Here is a 19,814-nt window from a genome sequence, read left to right on the forward strand (position 1 = left end):
TGTGAATGTGACCGAAGAAAGAGAGTCTGAATGCATGTTTGCATGCAAGAGACAGCGTGTGTGGTTGCATTGCATGTGTATGTGCGTAACTGAATGTAGGGAGAGAGACTGAGCGAAAAGAGACTTGTGCTCTGCTCCAGTGAAAGTATCTGACTCATGCTGATGTTTATTATTGTGTATGACTCTGTGGTCCTCTCAGGAAGCCGCAGGAGCATTACTCATTGAACCAGAGAGAAGATGGAGATTGAGACCTTCTCCCCCTACATATTAACCCATCTAGTCCTCTGTTTAAAGTAAATACTGGGAATCCTCACGATACTGTAACTCTCAATCTGCAGTGGGATAACTATTGTGATTTCTTTTACTGTGCACCTCATCGGACTGTCACTAGAGGACAGGAGCGCTGCTCTTTGACTGCCGCATCAGAGATGTTTAGAGAAAACGCTAAGGCCAGCTAAGTGTCACATCTCCTATCTCATGCTGTCATCGCTGGAAATAGAGATGACACTCAGTAGATGGATCGGGATGCCTTGTCCTCATCCACCCCCCACCCGTAACTTCACTTCTTATCTGATAAAGGGGGGAAGGAGGAAAGTAGCATAAACAACCCTGCACACACTCCCCCTCCTATTTTACATCCCTATTGAATTTCCCGGTGTTGACAAGTGCCTGCCAATATCTGTTTAGTTGTGTACACTGTGCTGGTTGGTGATCTGGGGGGGGGGGATACAAGACAATGATTGAGTGGGATGCTGCTGTCTGACAGAGAATACAATTATTATTATGCTATTCCTACAATTTTTCCATAGAGGTTTATAGTGTGCCTCTGTCAGAACCACAATCTGCTTGTATTTTCTTATAAAGGAGGTCTTGTTTATTGGGCAATTGAGTCAGAACATAATGGTAAAACAACAGCCTGATAACAATATTACAAAGATCTGCACTGATAAGGATGGAGAGAATGGAAAGGCAATTGGTATATGCATCACTGTTAATGAAGCTTATATGTGACATTCAGGCCGATGAAGAACACGTTATTGAAAAGAGAAATAGAGAAAGAAAGGGTGAGAGAGATAAAGTCATACACACGCACGGGGAGGGAGGGAGGGAGGCGAGGAACTACTTAGAGAGGAGACGCATCATCTGTGCAGTGGTGAAAGCAACATCTCCTAGTTGCAGTCCGACAGCACAGCAAGCAGCATTTTCCCATTTGTCTCGGAAACTGTCGTTCTGTGACGCTGCGATGTGGATTTACAAGCTCATTTTCGGACTCTTCGTCATTTATTGTTCTGGTAAGTTTGGATAAAACCATTTTGCTCCATATCGTCTTCCACTGGGCTGGAGCTGGTGTCACAACACTGCGCGCACTGCGAAAATGACACGAGTTCGCAAAGGCTTTATTAGTATATTATGTTCTGTTGTATGGAGCATTCCATACAATCGCTTTCTACATATTTAGAATGGATGGGGCAGCGCTTTGTTAACAAATATTTATATTAGTTATTTGTCTAATTCTAAAAAGAAAGTGTAGTTTAAGTGGTTCGTAGTCATCATGTGAACATTTCTTAAATTGGCCTTTCCTGGAAGAAAGACGAATACCATGCTTTTATCTGTAACGATCTAGCAGTGGCTTTTTAATCACAACTCATGCTGGAGTGCAATCGCTCCATGCCAGAGCGCATTTAAGGACGCATTAAGACGAACTGAATGGATCGCGAAACGAAATAAATACACTCTATGATAAAGGAATATATGCAGCCACCTGTACCACAAAATCATCCTTTGACAATTAAAACGAGTGCTTCAGGCATCCTGTCGTTCCAACAGAGTGCGGTTTTTGCGGCTCGCTGCTCGGTGAACACAAGTTGAGGATCGGACAAACACGATGCCTCCGGTCCTCTGCGATCCTCAGGTTGCTCACCGCATCCCCGGACACCCAAATACGCCGACTGAATCTGAACACCCGCTCTGATGTGTATGCTGTTTACATGATGCGATTCCAAGAATCCATAGATTGTCAGGCACCTTTCCATCAGAAACACCACATGATTAAGTTTTTTTCTGAGCTCTTGAATCGATTGAAGTGCATAAAGACAGAGGGTTGAGATGGAGAAAGGAGTTTTTTTGTTTATATGTAAATTCTAATTCTGCAGAGAACCTGTTAACAACTGAGGCAATAGGAATCACAATGGGAGCAGAAATACATGACAACGCATCCTATTAAGTCTTGTAGATGAAGTTAAAGCAGACTAATTCGCACATTGTATGCTGTTGCACAGTGTTCTCAGTCTACCTGCTCATCAGCAGATTATCCACACTGCCTCGCAGACCACAGAGCGGGGTTTGCTAGTGTGTTTGTGTGCATGTAAATTCATTATTTATTCATTTTAATCAACAAACTTAATAATAATAAACCTTGTTTACCTTACAGGTAAAATGCAATTATATGTTTTGTATATTCTATACATAATAAATTACTACAGAAAAAAAGTTAATTAGCAAACTATAATTATTGTCATCAGATAGCCCTTGTGGTGGCAGCCTAGCTGTAAATACTGCTGAATGGTCATGGACATGTTATGTCATTGTGTATCAGAGGGCAAACGAAATGCACTCCAGGACTACCAGAAGACTGATGGTATACGGCTGGTTGTTGTGTCTCCCGATTCCTCTCCCCTGACCAAAAGCAAGAAGCTGAGCATGGCAAAGTGTGCCAAAGCCTGCAGTCACAACAGACGACTTCCTTTCAGCTGCAGGTATGTTTGCTCTTATTGCTTAAACCTTTAAACTGCAGGGTGTTTCTTTGTAACATGGTAAAGTAAGTCTCCCACACTGTGGATGAATGGCTGTCAATACACAGTGATGGACTTTGTCTGTCTTGTTTAGCAGGCCTCATATAGCTGCTAATCATATTCATGTATTATTCACTCTTCCCCTTTTTCTCTGTTCTTCCTTTCCTTCCCTCCTTATTCTCCAGAGCATTCCTCTATGATCATAACAACAGGAAATGCCAGTGGCTGTCGTTTGACAGGAACTCACCAGCAGCTCAGAGCCAACAGGACTTCAACTACCAACTGTATCAAAAGAAAGGTGCCCTCTACTGTTCCAACTTTTTTCTTTACCAGCTGACACTATAGTGGTGTTTGTGTGCCCCACCCTTCCCCCCACATCGCTACATAGTCTCACTTCCAATCAGCAGAAACGCTTAAGTCTATTCCCTGATGATTTAATATATGCATTATATAACTCTATAAATACCTATTTTCAGAGTGATTATTTGTTTTGATGCATCCCTAAGGAGCAAGTGAAGGAAGGGCAATACCCATTGTCCTGTTTATTGTGTGGCAGCAGATTATGGTTCATTTTCTCTCATTAAGTTTGTTTAAACGATGGAAACCCCCATCTCATTTGAGTCTGACTGACCACAACAGTGAACATGCAAGCTGTGTAAGCTATTTTACTGGATCCAAATGTTTTGCACAAGATTAGGAAAACAGATTGAGCTTTTGGCATTGTCCCGTCCTTGTTAAGCTCAGCATTATAGCTGAACATCTCCTTCTGTCTGTTTTCTTCATCATCCATACTGGCTCTGTGTACACAACACTGCATTCAGATTGTTGGCTCATCCCACTTACTCGCTGGCTTTTGCTGTCATCTCGTCTCTCTGCTGCTGTCTCTCCTCATCCTCTCTCTTTCAGACTATGTGAGGGAGTGCATTGTGGGTACAGGGGAGAGCTACAGGGGGCGGAGGTCGGTGACAGTGAGCGGGATCCTGTGCCAGGCCTGGGCCTCTCCTATTCCTCATGAACACAAGTAAGAATCTGATGTACTTTTCACCACAAAATCAAACAAAGTAGTGTTGAAGCTGCTTCTTATGGTTAGTGTCGGCCTGTTAGTGATACAATTAGCTAGTAGCTAGGGGCTAGTCTGTGTGTGTGTACATGAGTATGACATATTAAGGGTTGATTAGGCTCCTGGGAGTAGTCATTCATCAGAACTGACCTCATTGTAACACTTTACACAGTCACAGATCATTTCCTGCTGCGTCCCTACTGTTTATCTAGGTGTGTGTGTGTTTGTGTGTGTGCATGTGTGTGTGTATTTTACTGGGATTATGATAATATCTAATATGCAGCCTTTGATTAAATTGAAGGTACATCCCTTCGCTAAATTCACAGATTAAGCTCATTTTTCAATACGCAGGCATACTTTCTGATGCAGGGTAGCTCCCAGTTGAAGAAAGAGCCAATTAAGTGGAGTTTAAAGACAAAAGATGCAAGTGAGGCAATGCTTTCTAAAGGATTATCAAAGTTAAATTAGCACTGATCTTGAGTAATTGCCTGGTAAGCAACAAGATAACTGCATTCATCCTATAATCTTCGTTAATATTAGAAAGACAGCAGTATTTTGTGTGAAGGGAGGACAATGAAAATTCCACTACAGTAAGGACAAAGTTTATCACTTGCCAATATTAATAACCATCAGAGAACCTCAGAAATGACACATACAGTAAATTTCGTCTTAGACCTTTATTTTCTTTGAACCACATGCTACCTCCTTCCTTCTCCACTCCCCTCTTCTCAGAGGTATTAAATGACTTTGAAAGGCTTTGTAGTGAGATGTTGCTGCAGCAGACGAATCAAAGAGGGCAGTGTGCGTTTGTACCTCCAGTGAACCTGCTTTATCAGACTGCTGTTAATGTCTCTCTAGATCAGGTAATTAAACCCAGGTGCTTTGTATGTTTTATCAGTCTGCTTACAGGGAAACTCTGACACACACACACAGACACACACAGAACAAATTGCATTTTTATCCATGAAAGGTTTCTTCTCATTTTGGATTCCCTAGAAAAGGCCCTCTCATTTCTGTACCTGTCATTACCCACTCCACTGAAAGACTAGTTCAAAACTTTATCTTTTCATCATTATGTGGAAAAACACAGCTTGACTCAAAGACTACACTATGTCCGTCATTGCAACTGATGACTACAGCCATGTGCTAGCCTGATGTAGAAGGTATGAGTCATTTGTCAGAGTGTTTACACTATATTCAGAACCGGCCTCATGGAAAACTAACATTGCTTCTACATATTAATGTGTTTTCTATCATTAATACCATCTTGACGTTGACGGTTTGACCTTTTAGCGTTGCCATCAATTACTTTTACACTTGTTCATTTTCACATGTTTACAAGGCAGGTTTCAGCCATCAGAGAGCAGCTCCCTCTTCAATGAGCAAATGATTCATCATTCTGTTACAGATGTATAAAAAGAGAACAGACTCTGTGACCTTGGGTGTTTTTCAAAACCAAGTTGCTCTGCATGCCAGCTGTATTTTTTGGCAACCGGTCTTGGTACATCTAACTGTTTATGTAACTGCTGCTCTGCTTCTGACAGATTCATGTCTAAGAGATTCAGGAAGAAGGACCTCAGAGAAAACTACTGTCGCAATCCAGACAACTCCACTGTTGGCCCATGGTGCTTCACCACTGACCCACGACCACAGCTCAGACACCAGGAGTGTGGCATACCACAGTGTTCACAGGGTAGGCTACACACACACACACACACACACACACACACACAAAATATGTTTGTATGTATCTGGGCAGACATTTATCTTAAAATAATGTCCATTCCACATTGCAAATTGCCGCACCAAATCGGGCTTGATAGTCTGAAATGAGCTGCAGCAAATTAGGCAATCACATAGTGCTTTGGAATAAGCAACGCTGGCTCTAACTGTGCTCAACTCTACATCTCTAGGTGTATATGTGTGTGGGGCACAGATTTTCTTGATTTGCGTAGGCTAGCTGCAGCCGTTTCCAGGTGTGTGGCTCAGTTTATGCTGTCCTCTCTCATTCCATCAGGTTCAGGTTTTGTAAATGGTTTGAACCTAAAGAGGCTGGGGCTGGAATGTTAGAGGATATTAATCCCCTGTCGTCTCCTATGGATAACTTGTTTGCTACTTTATCCATCCCTGTGGTACAAGTAGAAGGTAACCGCTGAGTTCGAGTTATGAGTAAGTATAAGAAAAACATGATAGAAAAACACTTTCCCATTGGTGTTTCAGCCACAGTATTACAGGCATTGATGTCTCCCTGAAGAAAGGGATGATAATGACCTCTGTTATCTAATCCCTGGGGATTCATGCTGTCAGAAGGGGTTGTTTCCTCTGCATGTATGACACTGGATCACCTTAATGAGGAACCAGGCGATAAGACAGGATGGGAATCCTTTCTTGCTCTCCAACTCACATATGGTGTCTCACTGTGTTATCACAAGTTGTACAACAGAGCTTTTTATTTTGATAGAGCACCTGCGTTCGTTCAGAAGAAAATGACTGGAAATGGTTCACTAGAAATTAGCTGGTCCAAATAGGAAACATACACACGGACACGCAAACACACCTACACACGCAGCCAGTGGTATTAAATGTGCTCTGTCATGGCAGCAGTGGACTCATCAACATCTGTTCCTAATCTGCAAGCTCTCTGTTGTTTACACTAGACAGTGTGTACTAGTCACCGTGCAAAACACGGTCCCTTCTCTACATCTAAGAGATCATTGGTGTAAGACACAATAAGTCCATACATTAAGTGTATCTGTATAATGTCTTAACTTAAAGGAGATCTATCACCTACAAATGGGGGGTTTTATTGCAAAAATGTTGCATTTCCATTTTAGGACAGAAAATCATGACCTAATATGTATTACGTTGGATAATCCACAATGTACAAGTTTATTGCTTTGTCAACCCATAGATATACTACTTAAAGTGATTTATTCATTTTCATTCTGTGCTCTCAATTTATTTAGGAGGTTCTCTTTTTTGTTAAGTGAATTTCTGGTAGTTTGATTCTGTGTTCCTCTAAGCTATTGCTCTGTGTTTGTGGGTGTGTGCGTCTGTGTGTGCATGTGTGTGTAGTTGAGTGTATGAACTGTAATGGGGAAGATTACAGAGGACCCATGGACCACACAGAAAGTGGAAAGGAATGCCAGCGCTGGGACCTGGATGATCCACACAAACACCTGTACCACCCCAAAAGGTAATTCACACACACACACACACATGCATCTGCATCACTCAGCATGATATTAAATTGTGCATGCTCAATCACACTTAAGTCCACACGCATGGATATATATAGTTTAATAGCAACAAGTTTGATGAGAATACTTTATACGTTAGTACGTTCACACAATCATTTCCTGAGGTCATGGTGCGCTAGCTCTAAAGTGATTTGGAGTCAGCCAGTGTGTCTTTCCCTGAAGGAATGCCATCAGAATCCAGTGTGTAATTTTATGTTTTCAGCAGCACTATGCTGGGAAAACTTTTAGTTTTCACTTAATTGGCTCAAATTCCTTTAAGCTCTCAATAGATTATAAAGAAGACTTGTGTCCAGCCATAAGATAGACTTATAGCTATTTTAGGCAGGCCATATATTTTAGTCTCTATTATGATTCCTTACATGATGCTTGTTTGTGTATGTGCATGTCTGCTGTGTGCTCCAACTAGTCATATAGCAGGTGTTCTGGATTAGTAGGGTCTCGTTAACACATCCTTAATCATCCCAGTGTTTGTGTAAACGAGGTCCCAGACTGCTCATAGCGCTAATGCAATGAGAGGGCCCCACAGCCTGATGCTGCATGCCTGGACGCTGCAGGCTTGGAGGGATGTGGGACTTTGGGATGACTTACTGTAGAACACCTGTAGTGGTGCAGCCTATTATCTCCCTCTGAACAGATTCACAGATGCATTCCTTGTACCATCCCAGTTATAAATGCTTCAATTATGTGCAAGAGGGAATTGGCTCTCAACTTCTACACTGTTCTCTTGAGGAATCAGAAGAAAAAAAGAAATACGATTTTCTTCTCAGGCACCTCTGGGCTTTAAGAAATGTGACAATTAGTGTTTTGTATCACTACAACTTAATTGCAAGTAAGAGAGTTGGGCTAAGGGTTGTGCAACAGTGTGATAGTTGTTTAGTGCTACGTTTTTCACTCATGTCTCACATTTTGTCTGAACATTAAAGTTGTTATACTGCATGTTTTGCATTAGGTACCCTGACAAGGGCCTGGATGATAACTATTGTAGGAACCCAGACGGACGCCACAAACCCTGGTGCTTTACCATGGACCCAAACACACCCTGGGAGTACTGCAACATCAAAGTTTGTGGTAAGCATGCACGTGTGTTTGTTTGTGTGCGGCTGAAAGGCATGCATGTTAAGTGGAAGTCTATGCATGTCTGCATGGGTGTGTTTATGTTCTGTACAGGCCCATAAAGTGTGAATGAAGGCACCAGCATTTACAACTTCCTGTACCTTTCATTTTACCATTCCTCTCCCTCTCATTGGCTTAAGCTATGGAATACACACACACACTTACACACACACACACACACACTCACGCACTCAGTTCCCTTCTTTGGTTTGGCTCTGTTATGTCTTCTCTAATAGCCAGAATGTTTATTTTCCCCCTGCGCCACTGGACTGCTGTTTATTGTTCTATGCCAGCTCTTATGTGTGGTGGTCAAACTGCACTGGGCTCAGTTACTGCTCCACATTAATCTCCTGTTACACATGCAGACACAACACCAGGGTCACACATACTACAAGCAGATTGCTTTCATTACACCTCATACACTTAGCATAAGCAGTGTGATTGATGTGTAAGAGCTAGGTGTATGTGTCACGCCTTTGTGTTTTGGGTGTCTATACTTAGCAGTGCATCATGCTCTTAGTTGACCTATAATCAGTGACGAGTCCCTGAGACAGCCACTGTGGTCCTCAAGAACATAAAACAGAGAGAGCCCTAGTGTTATTGTTGGGTTCAGCTTCTTTCTCCGGGGTCTGTGACGGGCCTGTTTGCCTGCTAAAATCATCAGCAATCCTGGCACCATGTTTACTAGATGGCACTCCTCCATGTTGACCCAGTGATTCACTATTCCCCTCTTCTTTTCCCCCCTAGAAAAATTGTCTCTCTCTCTCTCTCTCTCTCTCTCTCTCTCTCTCTCTCTCTCTCTCTCTCTCTCTCTCTCTCTGATATGAGAGTTTGATGGGAACAGACCAAGTTTACGACTCGGTTAGTCTTAATCAAAACAAGGCAGAGAGGAGAGAGACAAAGTGTTCTTTTGTCAAGGCCTGCTCTTTTGTTTACTGTCACAACTAGTGCATATCTATTTTTAGACATATTGTCTGGACAGAAAATGTCTGTTTTAGAGTCTTGAAGATCTGCAGCCTAGCACATTGTTGGATACAATCACGCACAATGTGCAGGCTAATGAACTGGTGTAACTTGTGCGTAATGAGCAGCCCTTCTGTAAAGAAAAGTAGAGCAGATAAGATCCCCTGCCTTGTTTTTCCAATTCTGTCCATATCAGCCTCATTACCCTGTGGGTCCTGTAAATCCGTAGAATGAGCTGTTCTGGGGAAAGCAGGTGGCCAAGACATTGAGGCTATTTAGCCATTCAGCATGTAAAAAGTCTTGTCACACTAAGTGTGCTGGATCATTTGCTATTCATTATTTTTTTGTAATTGTTCTTACATGTACAACAATAACATGTTCTTAACCCGATAAAGGGAAGTATATCATGTAACCCTCATGTAAACACTCTAAGACCCAAGGGTGCAGACAGTAGGCCAATTGATTTGGGTATCACCTCTGATCAGAGCAAATTGTCTGTTACAGTCTGGACTGTTTCATGTTAACAGTTTGGAGATAAAATCCATTGTGTCATTTGTTTTTTTTTATATGACCAGAGTTGAGAGCTCTAGATCACGTGTACGAGTGTGAGAAATAATACTAGAAGGCAAATGGAAAATGTGTAGTGTGCCATGCGTGTAATGTAGTGTTATTATTCTCTAATCTATAGTTAGGTTCATCAAGGTTTCAGTGCAGTGCCACAGTTCATCTGCAGTTCACCTCCAACTCTCTCTGCAGTTCACATTCTCCCACATCTCTCCATCCACCATTTCAAACAAATTTGCCATTTATCCACGTCTTTGCAAATCGCAGCTTAAATTAACAAAGCCAAAATATTTTTGTTAAATGTCTTTTTCTGTTTTGGTACAATCACATGTAAACATTCGTGATGACATGGAATTACACAAAGGTAATCGTTAGCTAATCATTGTTTAGTGTTGTTTTCTGCATTTATCTGTGTTTTTATTCTGTGTTTTTAAGTGAATGTGTTTTTCTTTAAAAAGGGCGGCATTCGAAGCAAATGTAGATTTTGGGGGTTATGTTGAAACACCTTTCATGTTTCAGCTATAACACAACATGATCTAGTGTCATTACTTGTATTTTTATTACCCTATAAAACCTGTGTAAACTTGGGTTGTTAAAAGGCTGAATAACTATGTCGAGACCTTAATCAAACTATTTCCTATATCCAGGTATTCACGTTCATTCAAATAATTTGAATAAATATAAACATGCTTTATGTTACCTTTACCAAAGTCACCCACCCCTTAATATATTTTTGCTATTTTACAGAAACGTCTCCTAAAAGTAATGTGGTGGAAACAACCGAGTGTTACCAGGGCAGAGGAGAGGGATATCGGGGGACAGTAGACGTGATGCCCACCGGGCTTATCTGCCAACGCTGGGACTCTCAGTACCCCCATAACCACACATTCATACCTCAAGCCTACCCCTGCAAGTGAGTCAGACTCTCACATAAGACAGCCATCCCCTCACTCACCCACCTGCATGCACTTATATCCAAGCAGATTACAGGATGACTTTATCTGTGTTTTCCAGAGACTTGAGAGAAAACTACTGTCGCAATCCAGATGGCCAAGAATGCCCGTGGTGCTTCACTACGGACCCAAGGGTCCGCACAATGTTCTGCACCAACATCCCGCAGTGCGGCACCCAAAACAAGCCCATCATTGGTGAGAGACTTTATTTTACGCCCAAAACAGCAAGGAGAAAGCTGAATTTTACTCCCAAGCAGAGAATTAGTCTATATTTTTATATTGTGTGGACGAGTTCACATGAGACCCTGTAACCACACATATTGGCTTGTAGCCACGTATTCTCTGTCCCAGCGGAGTACTGTAGCCCTATAGAACTGTGGGAAGGACTGACCACCTAGTCTCACATAAACATACTCTGACAGCAGCTCACGATCGTCAGGTCTCACTGGACAGTGAAAGATGGAGTGGATGTAGTGCTGGATGGGAGTTTTTCTGGGATAGCAAGAGATTTGGAAGTAAAAGATGTAGATCTAAGACTGAGTACAGAAATGCAAATTTCCCAAGGGATCTTCGAGACATGTGTTCGAGAGTATGTAGCCTTGCATTGGGATTGCAAACCCCCTCTGAGGTTGTATTGAGGGTTGAATACATTCCCATAAAGAAATGAGATGCAGGGTGACTTCAAAACCTTATTTATGGCCCATGTTTTTCTAAGGCATCATTGTGGACGACTTCTTTGTGTTCCCAGCCCAGTGTATTCTAGATCCAATGACAACCACATTAGCGCAGAAACTAAGGGTTGTTTTTATTCTGCTGCGCATAACACTTTTTTAACCCTTGTGTTGTCCTGGGGTCATTTTTGACCCCAGGACAACACAAAATGTTCTAAATAAATGAGACATCATATTTTTGGTTTAATATTGAATGACTTTTCCTAATTTAATGGGAACAACTGGGTAAACACAAACTCAACATGTTGATATGTAAAGTTATATGTAAAGCCATTAAAACACCCAAAAAATATCTCTTTCCAATTTTAGGTCAATCAGTGAGATTTGATGGTGATCTGCATATTTCTCCATAGTCCCGTAACAGGGATTCTGGATGTATACGGGTTTGGGTGTTGGGGGGGGGGGTTGTTTTATTTAAAGGGCTATTTAGGTAGTCAACAAAAAACTAAGTACCTGACACATAAACTTGGGTAGCAATTTTAATTGCAATAATGTTCTGCAGGTTCAAATTGCTGGGGTCAAAAATGACCCCAGGATAACAGGTGTTAGTAAATTTGAAGGTAACAGGAGGGTTAAATAGTTTGTAGTACTGTACAACAATACTGTATGGCAAAAATGTACAAAAACTATTGTTGTAGAGTACTGCCAGTTGTGTATCTTTTTAAGATCTGCGAAAGCTGTGACCGGAGGCATTGTGTTTTAGGTTTTTCCGTCCAGTCCATTCTCGTGAATGCAATATCTCAGGAACACCTTGAGGGAATTTCTTCAATTTTGGCACAAACGTCCTTTTAAGGGCTTTCTCCTATACTAGTTTGTACAGCCTCGATTCCTTTACTCGTCTTTTCTCCTTGCGTCTTAGTCCCTCCCATGTGAGATGGAAGTTGAGGAGGCGAGGAAGAGACATGAGGAGAGAGGAGTCGAGGCAACAGGCATTTAACAGATGAGACATCCTTGCCTTGAAGCCGTCATTTTAAAGTGACGTCAATTAAATATGAATTGTGGCACACCTGCATCAGCTGTCCATTGTGTGATTATACCGCTGTATTTTATGATCTCAGATGAGCATAACGGTGTTCATGACAACTTATATATTTACTTTTATTTCAATTCACAAAATGGTATAATGCGATAAGAATGTACAGATGTCCTAAATGTTTATTTAACACACACACATTTATATGTTGCAGCTTTCATACATTTTATTGTGTGAAGCACTACAAATGTTTGTATAAAAAGTGCTGTACAAATAAAGAGTGACATATATTTTATATATGATTGAGTGATATATATCGTGTGCTGAAAAGACTGCGTAAAGGATAATCCTCTGCTTCGTCGCATATAGCCCCTCTGGCAAGTCTCATTGCTCTTCGCTCCTCAAGATGCATTTTAGGATTTGGAACGTCCTTCAAGATGGAGCACTGAGATCGATTTCTGCGCCACAAGGAGACGAGGAGGCAGAAAATTGAGATATGACAAAAGCCCATTGACTCAAGGATGAACTGATTAGATTTTAGTGGTCAAAGGTCAAAGTCACTCTGACCTCATGCCCTTCCCATTCGCGTGATATCTCAGGAACGCTTGAGCACATTTCTTCCAATGTGGCACAAATGTCCACTTAGACTCAAAGTTGAACTGATTAGATTATGTTGGTCAGACCTCACAAAACAGCATAACTGAAGAATTCATGTGCTAATTTTGACAATTTCACACAAACGACTAGTTAGACAAAAGGGTGAAGTGATAACAGTTTGGATAGAGATGTATGTAAACTGCAACTTGACTGGTTGGCAGAAGCATTGTCTCATTTTATTTCTTTTTTTTGTCAAAATCCAGACTGCTATGAAGGCTTTGGGGAGAATTACCAAGGAGAGCAGTCAAGGACGAGATCAAACCTCCCCTGTACTCCCTGGAGAGACCACAGCAACAGGTCAGCCGACTGGATCCCTGCTTCTTTCTAACCTAATAACTTTTCCAAACCCCTCCTATGATGTACAAAACAGACCTGCACCATCAATCAGACAAGTGCCTCTGCCTAAAATAGACATCAAGACACAGCTCCAGTACATGTAACCCATGAGAGAGAGTCTAACACAGTATAGAAGTTATTTAAAAGCTCAATGGGATCAAAGAAAATCACTGATAATGAGCAGAAAATTCATGTTTCATGGGTCTCAACAGTAGAAAGAGTTATTTAGCTCTTCGTGATACAAGCTTATGCTTCACAGCCTCAATGTGCATGGAAATGTGTCTGTGTTTTTGAGAATCATGTCTGGAACCTGAGACATGGTGGTTAGTGCGGGAGGCGCCCTATTAGTGACCTCCATTACATCTTATTGTTGTTGTTAGTGGATCAAGTCAGGCCTCTTGTTCCTCAGAGGAGAAAACGGCTCCTGCGGGTGCCGTGACTAGCCTCTCCAGCATCTTCTAATGGCTAGAGAAGTGTTTCCCTGAAGATGACCTAACTCAGCAGGAATGACTCCGAGTGATAACTTGGCAGGGGGATATTCACTTCACTCCTCACCTTTGACCCCAAACCCCTCCTTTGTAGGAACACTTCAAAGCCAATCAGCTCCACCGCTTGGCTCCTGCTCAGGGGTCAAAAGTCAGAGTTAGGAGACACACAGAGAGCTGGCTGTTATGCTAGCTGCTAGAAACACAACACACATTGGATGGCTGTGATTTGGTACCTGGCATCCTTCTCCTTTATATTTCTTTTACAGTTCTCCACCTTATCGGTCAACGAATTCAGTGTGGGAAAGAGTTCGGTTTGTGGTTTTAAAATTCTTTTGAGAATACTCTCATGTGTGGGATATGTCTGCACGAGCATGTATTAGATATGTAAGTGTAGATGGGTGCGTACTGTCTCAGTGAGTAATTCCTTTGCAAATTACCTCCTTACCTTGTCTAGAGGGACAGAGTTTATACAGCTGTGTAGTTTGACTGTTCAGATCCTATCTGGCAAAATTTGTTCAGCTTTTATTAATGGTTATAAATCACTAGCAAATCCTTTTTAGCGTCATCAACAGCCGGATTATCTGCTTAAAGGGGAAAAAAAACTTCCTTTTGTTTTGAAAATGGTCTTTTGGGCTTGCTGAATGTTGATAAAAGATACGTTATTGGATCTTTTGTGTTTGTCCAGTGGCGAGAGGGGCATGCTGATGGCTGGCCTGGAGGGAAGCTACTGCAGAAACCCTGATAAAGACAAACATGGTCCCTGGTGTTACACCAACAACTCTGCCATTCCCTGGGACTACTGTAATGTAAAACCATGTGAGTGCAACAAGGGAGTGTGTACATTCAAGTCACACACAATCACACGTAGTGACACACAATCAGGGAAAACAATCTGTGAGCCTGTGAAATATTTCATTCTTCTTGGTCAAAGAAAGAGCTAGTATAGATATGTTTGTACTGTGTCTGGTTGACTTACACACACATACTTTATTTGCAGTGTGTAGGACTGTCTACACTCGCAGGTTAGTGTTGGTCAGAGGAGATTCACAACCTATCAGAAAAACGGGCTCCTTCTAAGTATTCCCACATGGAGCAAGAGCCAGACTCATCGTGTGTGTGTGTGCGTGTGTGTGTGTGTGTGTGTGTGTGTGTGTGTGCACGGAATGCTATCATTTTTTTTCTACTATTAGACATCTTTTCAAAGTTCTAGTAATGTTGCAAAGGCAATGCAATGCAGTGTCATGTAAACTGCATGAAGATTCAAGAATAATGTAATGTTGACATCTAATTAGTGGATCCTTGATGTTTACTTTGATCGATTACACAACATAAGCTGGTTATGAGAGCATGTTCATTAAGTTTCAGACTGGTTAGCATGAATGGTAAATAGCTACAGCTTGCAACCACATACTGTGGTATGATTTTTTTAAGGCTTGTTACATTTAATTAAATCCTTGCAGATCTGAAAAAAAATGATTGTGACATGACAGACAAATACGAGGGCCCTTGTGGACAGCGTGCAATTTACACCCCTGTGTGAGGTCGTCTCTTTTCTTGCATCAGTTAATACTCCCTGATCCCTTGTTTGTCTCCTATACTTTCTGCAGGTGATGCTTCGCAGAACACCATTCCACTGGGTGAGTGTCTCCTTCTGCTCGTCTGTCTTTCTGTCTTTCTGTCTGTCTTTGCGAGTGGCTCAGCTGCTGATCTGTATTTGATAGCCTCCAAGGCAAGTAGCGGTGTTTTCAGAACCCCGTGGAGTCCTTTTTATGTCCAGCTATTATAGTACGTGATTATGTTGTCATGGTGGCATCTGTTTCTGTGTTTGTGTTGGACTCATTTTGCTGCACATCATAACTCAAGAACAGAGGATGAACCCCTCAACCTCTTGACATATAGAGTTCAAATGACGCCCATGTGCTATATGAACACATTCAATAAGTACCTTAATTAATGGCCTCATCACAATGACTGGTTGTGTTTTATATACAATGATTATTATAGCGGATCAGTAGGCAGCTCAAGTGCCTCTTGTTTTGCAACTGTGTAAACAGAATGTCACCATTAACAGTATGTCTGTGCCTGTGAATGCATGTATATGTCTTCAATGAAATGCATGGCATGAGGAATATCAAAATATTTGTGTGTGCGTCTCTGCTTTTCCAGGTGAACTGTCCTCTGTGGGGTGTTTTGTCCATAAAAGAACCAGGATTGTGGGAGGAGGTCCGGTGGGCATATCAGACGGCAGCTGGATGGTCAGCATACAGAAAGGGTACGGCGGTGCATTTAATATTCTACACATTTTACTCTACCACTGATGAAGAACAGTTGAACATCCTGCATTTAACCCATCCTGAAGCATTTAGGACTGCACTTCTACCTTTGTCAAGTTCTAGACGTGAAAGCCATTTTGTGGTTCTCTGGACGAACATTATTGTTAGTTTTTCATTGCACTCTCGTATGTCCCTCTCCTCAAATTGTACATACTAGATCGTATATGGTATTTCACAGCTTTCCTTGATATGTTGTTTGTGTTTTGTGCTCTTTCCAGGTCGCAGCACTGGTGTGGGGGTTCACTAATACGAGAGGAGTGGGTACTCACTGACAGACAATGCTTCTCCTCATGGTAACTTAAATGTTTGCTGTCTGTTAATGCCATTTCTTTGCTTTTACTTGAACCTTGAACTGTTAGAGCATTTTGCTTCTTTACCCTCTGTGTATTAAATGTATTTGTGTGGTTATGTATTCTCGTACCTTACTGACTCTCTTCAGTTTCTACTGTCTCTCCAGACCAGTCTGAGAGAGTAATATATATGGAATATTTTGTTAAGTATGAACTCTGTCTTCAGTGTTCCAGACCTCAGTGAGTATCGGGTGTGGCTGGGAGTCTCAGATATTCGAGAAGGCGCTCCTGACTGGTCCAAGAGACAGGAAGTGAACATAGCTCATGTGATATGTGGTCCTGAGGGCTCCAGTTTAGCCCTCATAAGGCTTTCTAAGTAAGTACCTTGAAAAATAATGTCAAAGATATATTGATATACTTTAAATGTGTGTGTGATGTTGAGCGTTGCACTTCCTGTGTTCATTAAATACGTCCAGGCCTGCCCTCCCTGCAGACAATGTCCATACACTTCAGCTACCCGTGGCAGGGTGCTCAATCCCAGAAGGAACAATATGTAAAATGTATGGATGGGGGGAGACAAAAGGTACTGATATTTTATATTCTACATTGACTAAGGCTGTTGTGTATACTCCCCAGGTCTGTAATATATTGCATTTATATTCTCCTGCAACAGTGCTGGATTATTCTGAAGGTACACAAGTATATTGTTACACAGCCCTCTCTCAAATAATTGGTTGCCATATATGTAGCTTAGGGTCAGTACTGCTTGTTGGGTGGCTTGATATACAGACGGGACCACGGAAGATTGATATTTTTAATAAAAGTTCAAATGTGCCATGAAATCTGTATAAACCATTCTTCCCTCCCTGCTTTTGAAAATAGAAAATATGCTGAATATGATAGGGCACTAAATTATATTTAATTTCTATTACAAGATCATGCCAAAAAACGTGGGAGTTCTACAATATAATGGTGGCATTTCTATTGCATATGCTACAACAGATCAGAGGCAATAAAGAGCAACCTTTAACTCTTACAGGCACTGGCCATGATGACGTACTGAAGGCGGTCGACCTGCCCATTGTCAGTAATGTGAGGTGCAGAGAGATGCACAGAGGGAACATCCACATCACCAACACCAAGATCTGTGCAGGAGGCAGGAGAAATGAGGGAGTGTGTGAGGTAAACTGTTACTTATTCATATTTATTTTCCCAGTGAGGTGTTTTATCATTTAAACATGAGGCCAAATAAAGTTTCAGTGATCAGAAGGAAAACTTCACACTAGAGTTCAAATGGTGCGTCCAGTCCTTGTCGGTAAACAAAAACAGGCCTTCAGACATTTGGATAAAGCACTTGTACCCAGTGTGAATTTATGAGTATATTTCAAAAGCTCAGTTTGATCCACATCTCAAACAAATGTTCTTTGAATCCATAGGCTTAGTTTTCAGTCTGTTGTAAATAGGGCAGCTGGAGACTGTTTCTCTAAATTTCATCAGCGATCAAAGCCTTGGCTTTGTGGTTTCTAGCTCCGGAGGAGAACTATCCATGTTCACAAATAATACTGTTGCTGTCTGGCACTAAGAGCTTAAAAAGGCATTTTGTTTCCATTTAACACTGTCATAAATTCAAATAGTGATGTTAGCCATAGCTCAACCAGCAACGTACAAAAATATGCAATCTATTTCCTTTGCAGAGGGATTATGGCGGTCCCCTTGTGTGTCAGGATGGTGAGATAAGGGTTATCGTGGGAGTGAGCGTTCATGGCAGAGGCTGTGCTCGGGCCAACCAGCCTGGCATCTTCATCAATGTGCCATTCTACACCCAGTGGATCTACAAGGTCTTCAAATATTACCCCAACCCTGAGATTGTCTAGAGACTCAATAGAGAATGAAACAGAACCAGGGGACTAGATCAAACCTAGAGTCTCTACTTCTGTAAATCCAGCTGTGCACTCAGGATACCTGGTTTCATGCTGTCCATACCTGCATAGCCCACAGACCAATAAACAACCTAATCAGAGCACTCCTAATAGATGAATGCATGAGGAAACACTGTGATTTAAACAGATACCTTGAGTTGAAAGCAGACCATTTGGTTTCATCAATTTGTTATTGTTCTCTTTTGGTAGCAAATCCACCAGAGTGGCATGTGTGTATGTGAATACTCTTGATTCCTGGTTTTACTTGAATGTTTTAACACCAAAGTGCAGTGGTTCAGCCGCTCCTTTTGTAGAGTACATCAATGGGCCACTTAGAAAACTATCCAGTGGTAGGGCAATGTGAAGGGCACTCTTGTCAAGCTTCATGGATCTCCAGGGGGCCTAGATGAAGTGGTCCTTACTGTACATAGTATTTTAATGAGTGTATTTGTGACACTCTGAAGGTAATTTGGGTCTTATAGATCTATAACAAGAGAAATGAATGTTGTGTTAATCAGATAAATGACATGCTGTACGGAAACACCAAAATTAACTCCATTTTCAGTATTGTAATGTTATCACAAAGCCACTGACTGTATATATGAATGTGCTCTTTACATTCTGTGTAGATGAAAGGAATTTACGGCTGGTCAGCTTCATAGGATATGATTAAAAAGCAGAAGCATTCATGGAACATTCATGTGTACACACAAGTTCTTTCTATACAAAATCAAATATTTCCTTCAACTCATGTGTTAATTCATTGAGTGTGTGTAGTTATTCTGCAGCAGCGTCAGTATGCAAAAATAAAACTGCAGAAGGGTTTTGTATGTGTGTGTGTGTGTGTGTGCGTGTGTGTGTGTGTGTGTGGTTAAGCCTCAGCTGAATGAATTATCATCTCCCCCCCACACTATGTTTGTATAAGAGTGAGAAAACATTTCTGTTTGTATGTGTGTGCACTGAAAGATGCTGCAAGCTGCTATATTCTACAGGTTGTACAGTACTGTCTTCTGTTTTCTGTATAATGTACATTCAATATCCATTTCATGTCATCTTATCCAATATGCTAAATGTTAAACCCAATTTCAGCAATTATTTGAAATGTTTTATGATGTCTGTCACTATATAAATGTTTTTTTTAATCTATCATGTTTTAAATGTTGCATTCTTTGAATGCCCTCTTTGAATGTTCTGAAAGCAAATATATATCTTCTCAGCCAGTTCGCCTGCTTGTTGTAAAGTTAAGTCAAAGCTGTTGTGCTTCCCTACCAGAAGATGGCACCACAGTAGCACAGAGGCTATTCGTCTTGGAAATCTTACCTCTCTCTCTTTTTTTCTCTCTCTCTCTCTCTCTCTCTCTCTCTCTCTCTCTCTCTCTCTCT

The 19,814-nt window shown here is 41.4% G+C and overlaps 1 protein-coding gene across 2 annotated transcripts; it reads left to right on the forward strand.

Annotated features, from left to right (window-relative positions):
* Window positions 1–1,141: 1,141 nt before the first annotated feature.
* On the forward strand, window positions 1,142–19,643 carry hgfb (hepatocyte growth factor b). Of its 2 annotated transcripts, XM_031866833.1 has the most exons (18): window positions 1,142–1,292; window positions 2,597–2,756; window positions 2,978–3,090; window positions 3,699–3,813; window positions 5,397–5,545; window positions 6,928–7,048; window positions 8,062–8,180; window positions 10,500–10,665; window positions 10,767–10,900; window positions 13,270–13,363; window positions 14,576–14,706; window positions 15,498–15,527; window positions 16,057–16,162; window positions 16,442–16,516; window positions 16,740–16,889; window positions 16,990–17,096; window positions 17,553–17,695; window positions 18,208–19,643. In XM_031866833.1, exons 1-18 carry the CDS (start codon window positions 1,244–1,246, stop codon window positions 18,385–18,387), a joined length of 2,142 nt encoding a protein of 713 aa, XP_031722693.1. In that variant the 5' UTR covers window positions 1,142–1,243; the 3' UTR covers window positions 18,388–19,643. The 2 variants fall into 2 exon arrangements, with proteins under 2 accessions (XP_031722693.1, XP_031722702.1); XM_031866842.1 differs by lacking the exon at window positions 1,142–1,292 and having other exon boundaries at window positions 2,665–2,756; window positions 3,614–3,813.
* The last annotated feature ends 171 nt before the right edge of the window (window positions 19,644–19,814 follow it).

Source organism: Anarrhichthys ocellatus, unplaced genomic scaffold (assembly GCF_004355925.1).
Source record: "Anarrhichthys ocellatus isolate YVR2014 unplaced genomic scaffold, GSC_Weel_1.0 scaffold2, whole genome shotgun sequence".
Lineage (NCBI taxonomy): Eukaryota > Metazoa > Chordata > Actinopteri > Perciformes > Anarhichadidae > Anarrhichthys > Anarrhichthys ocellatus.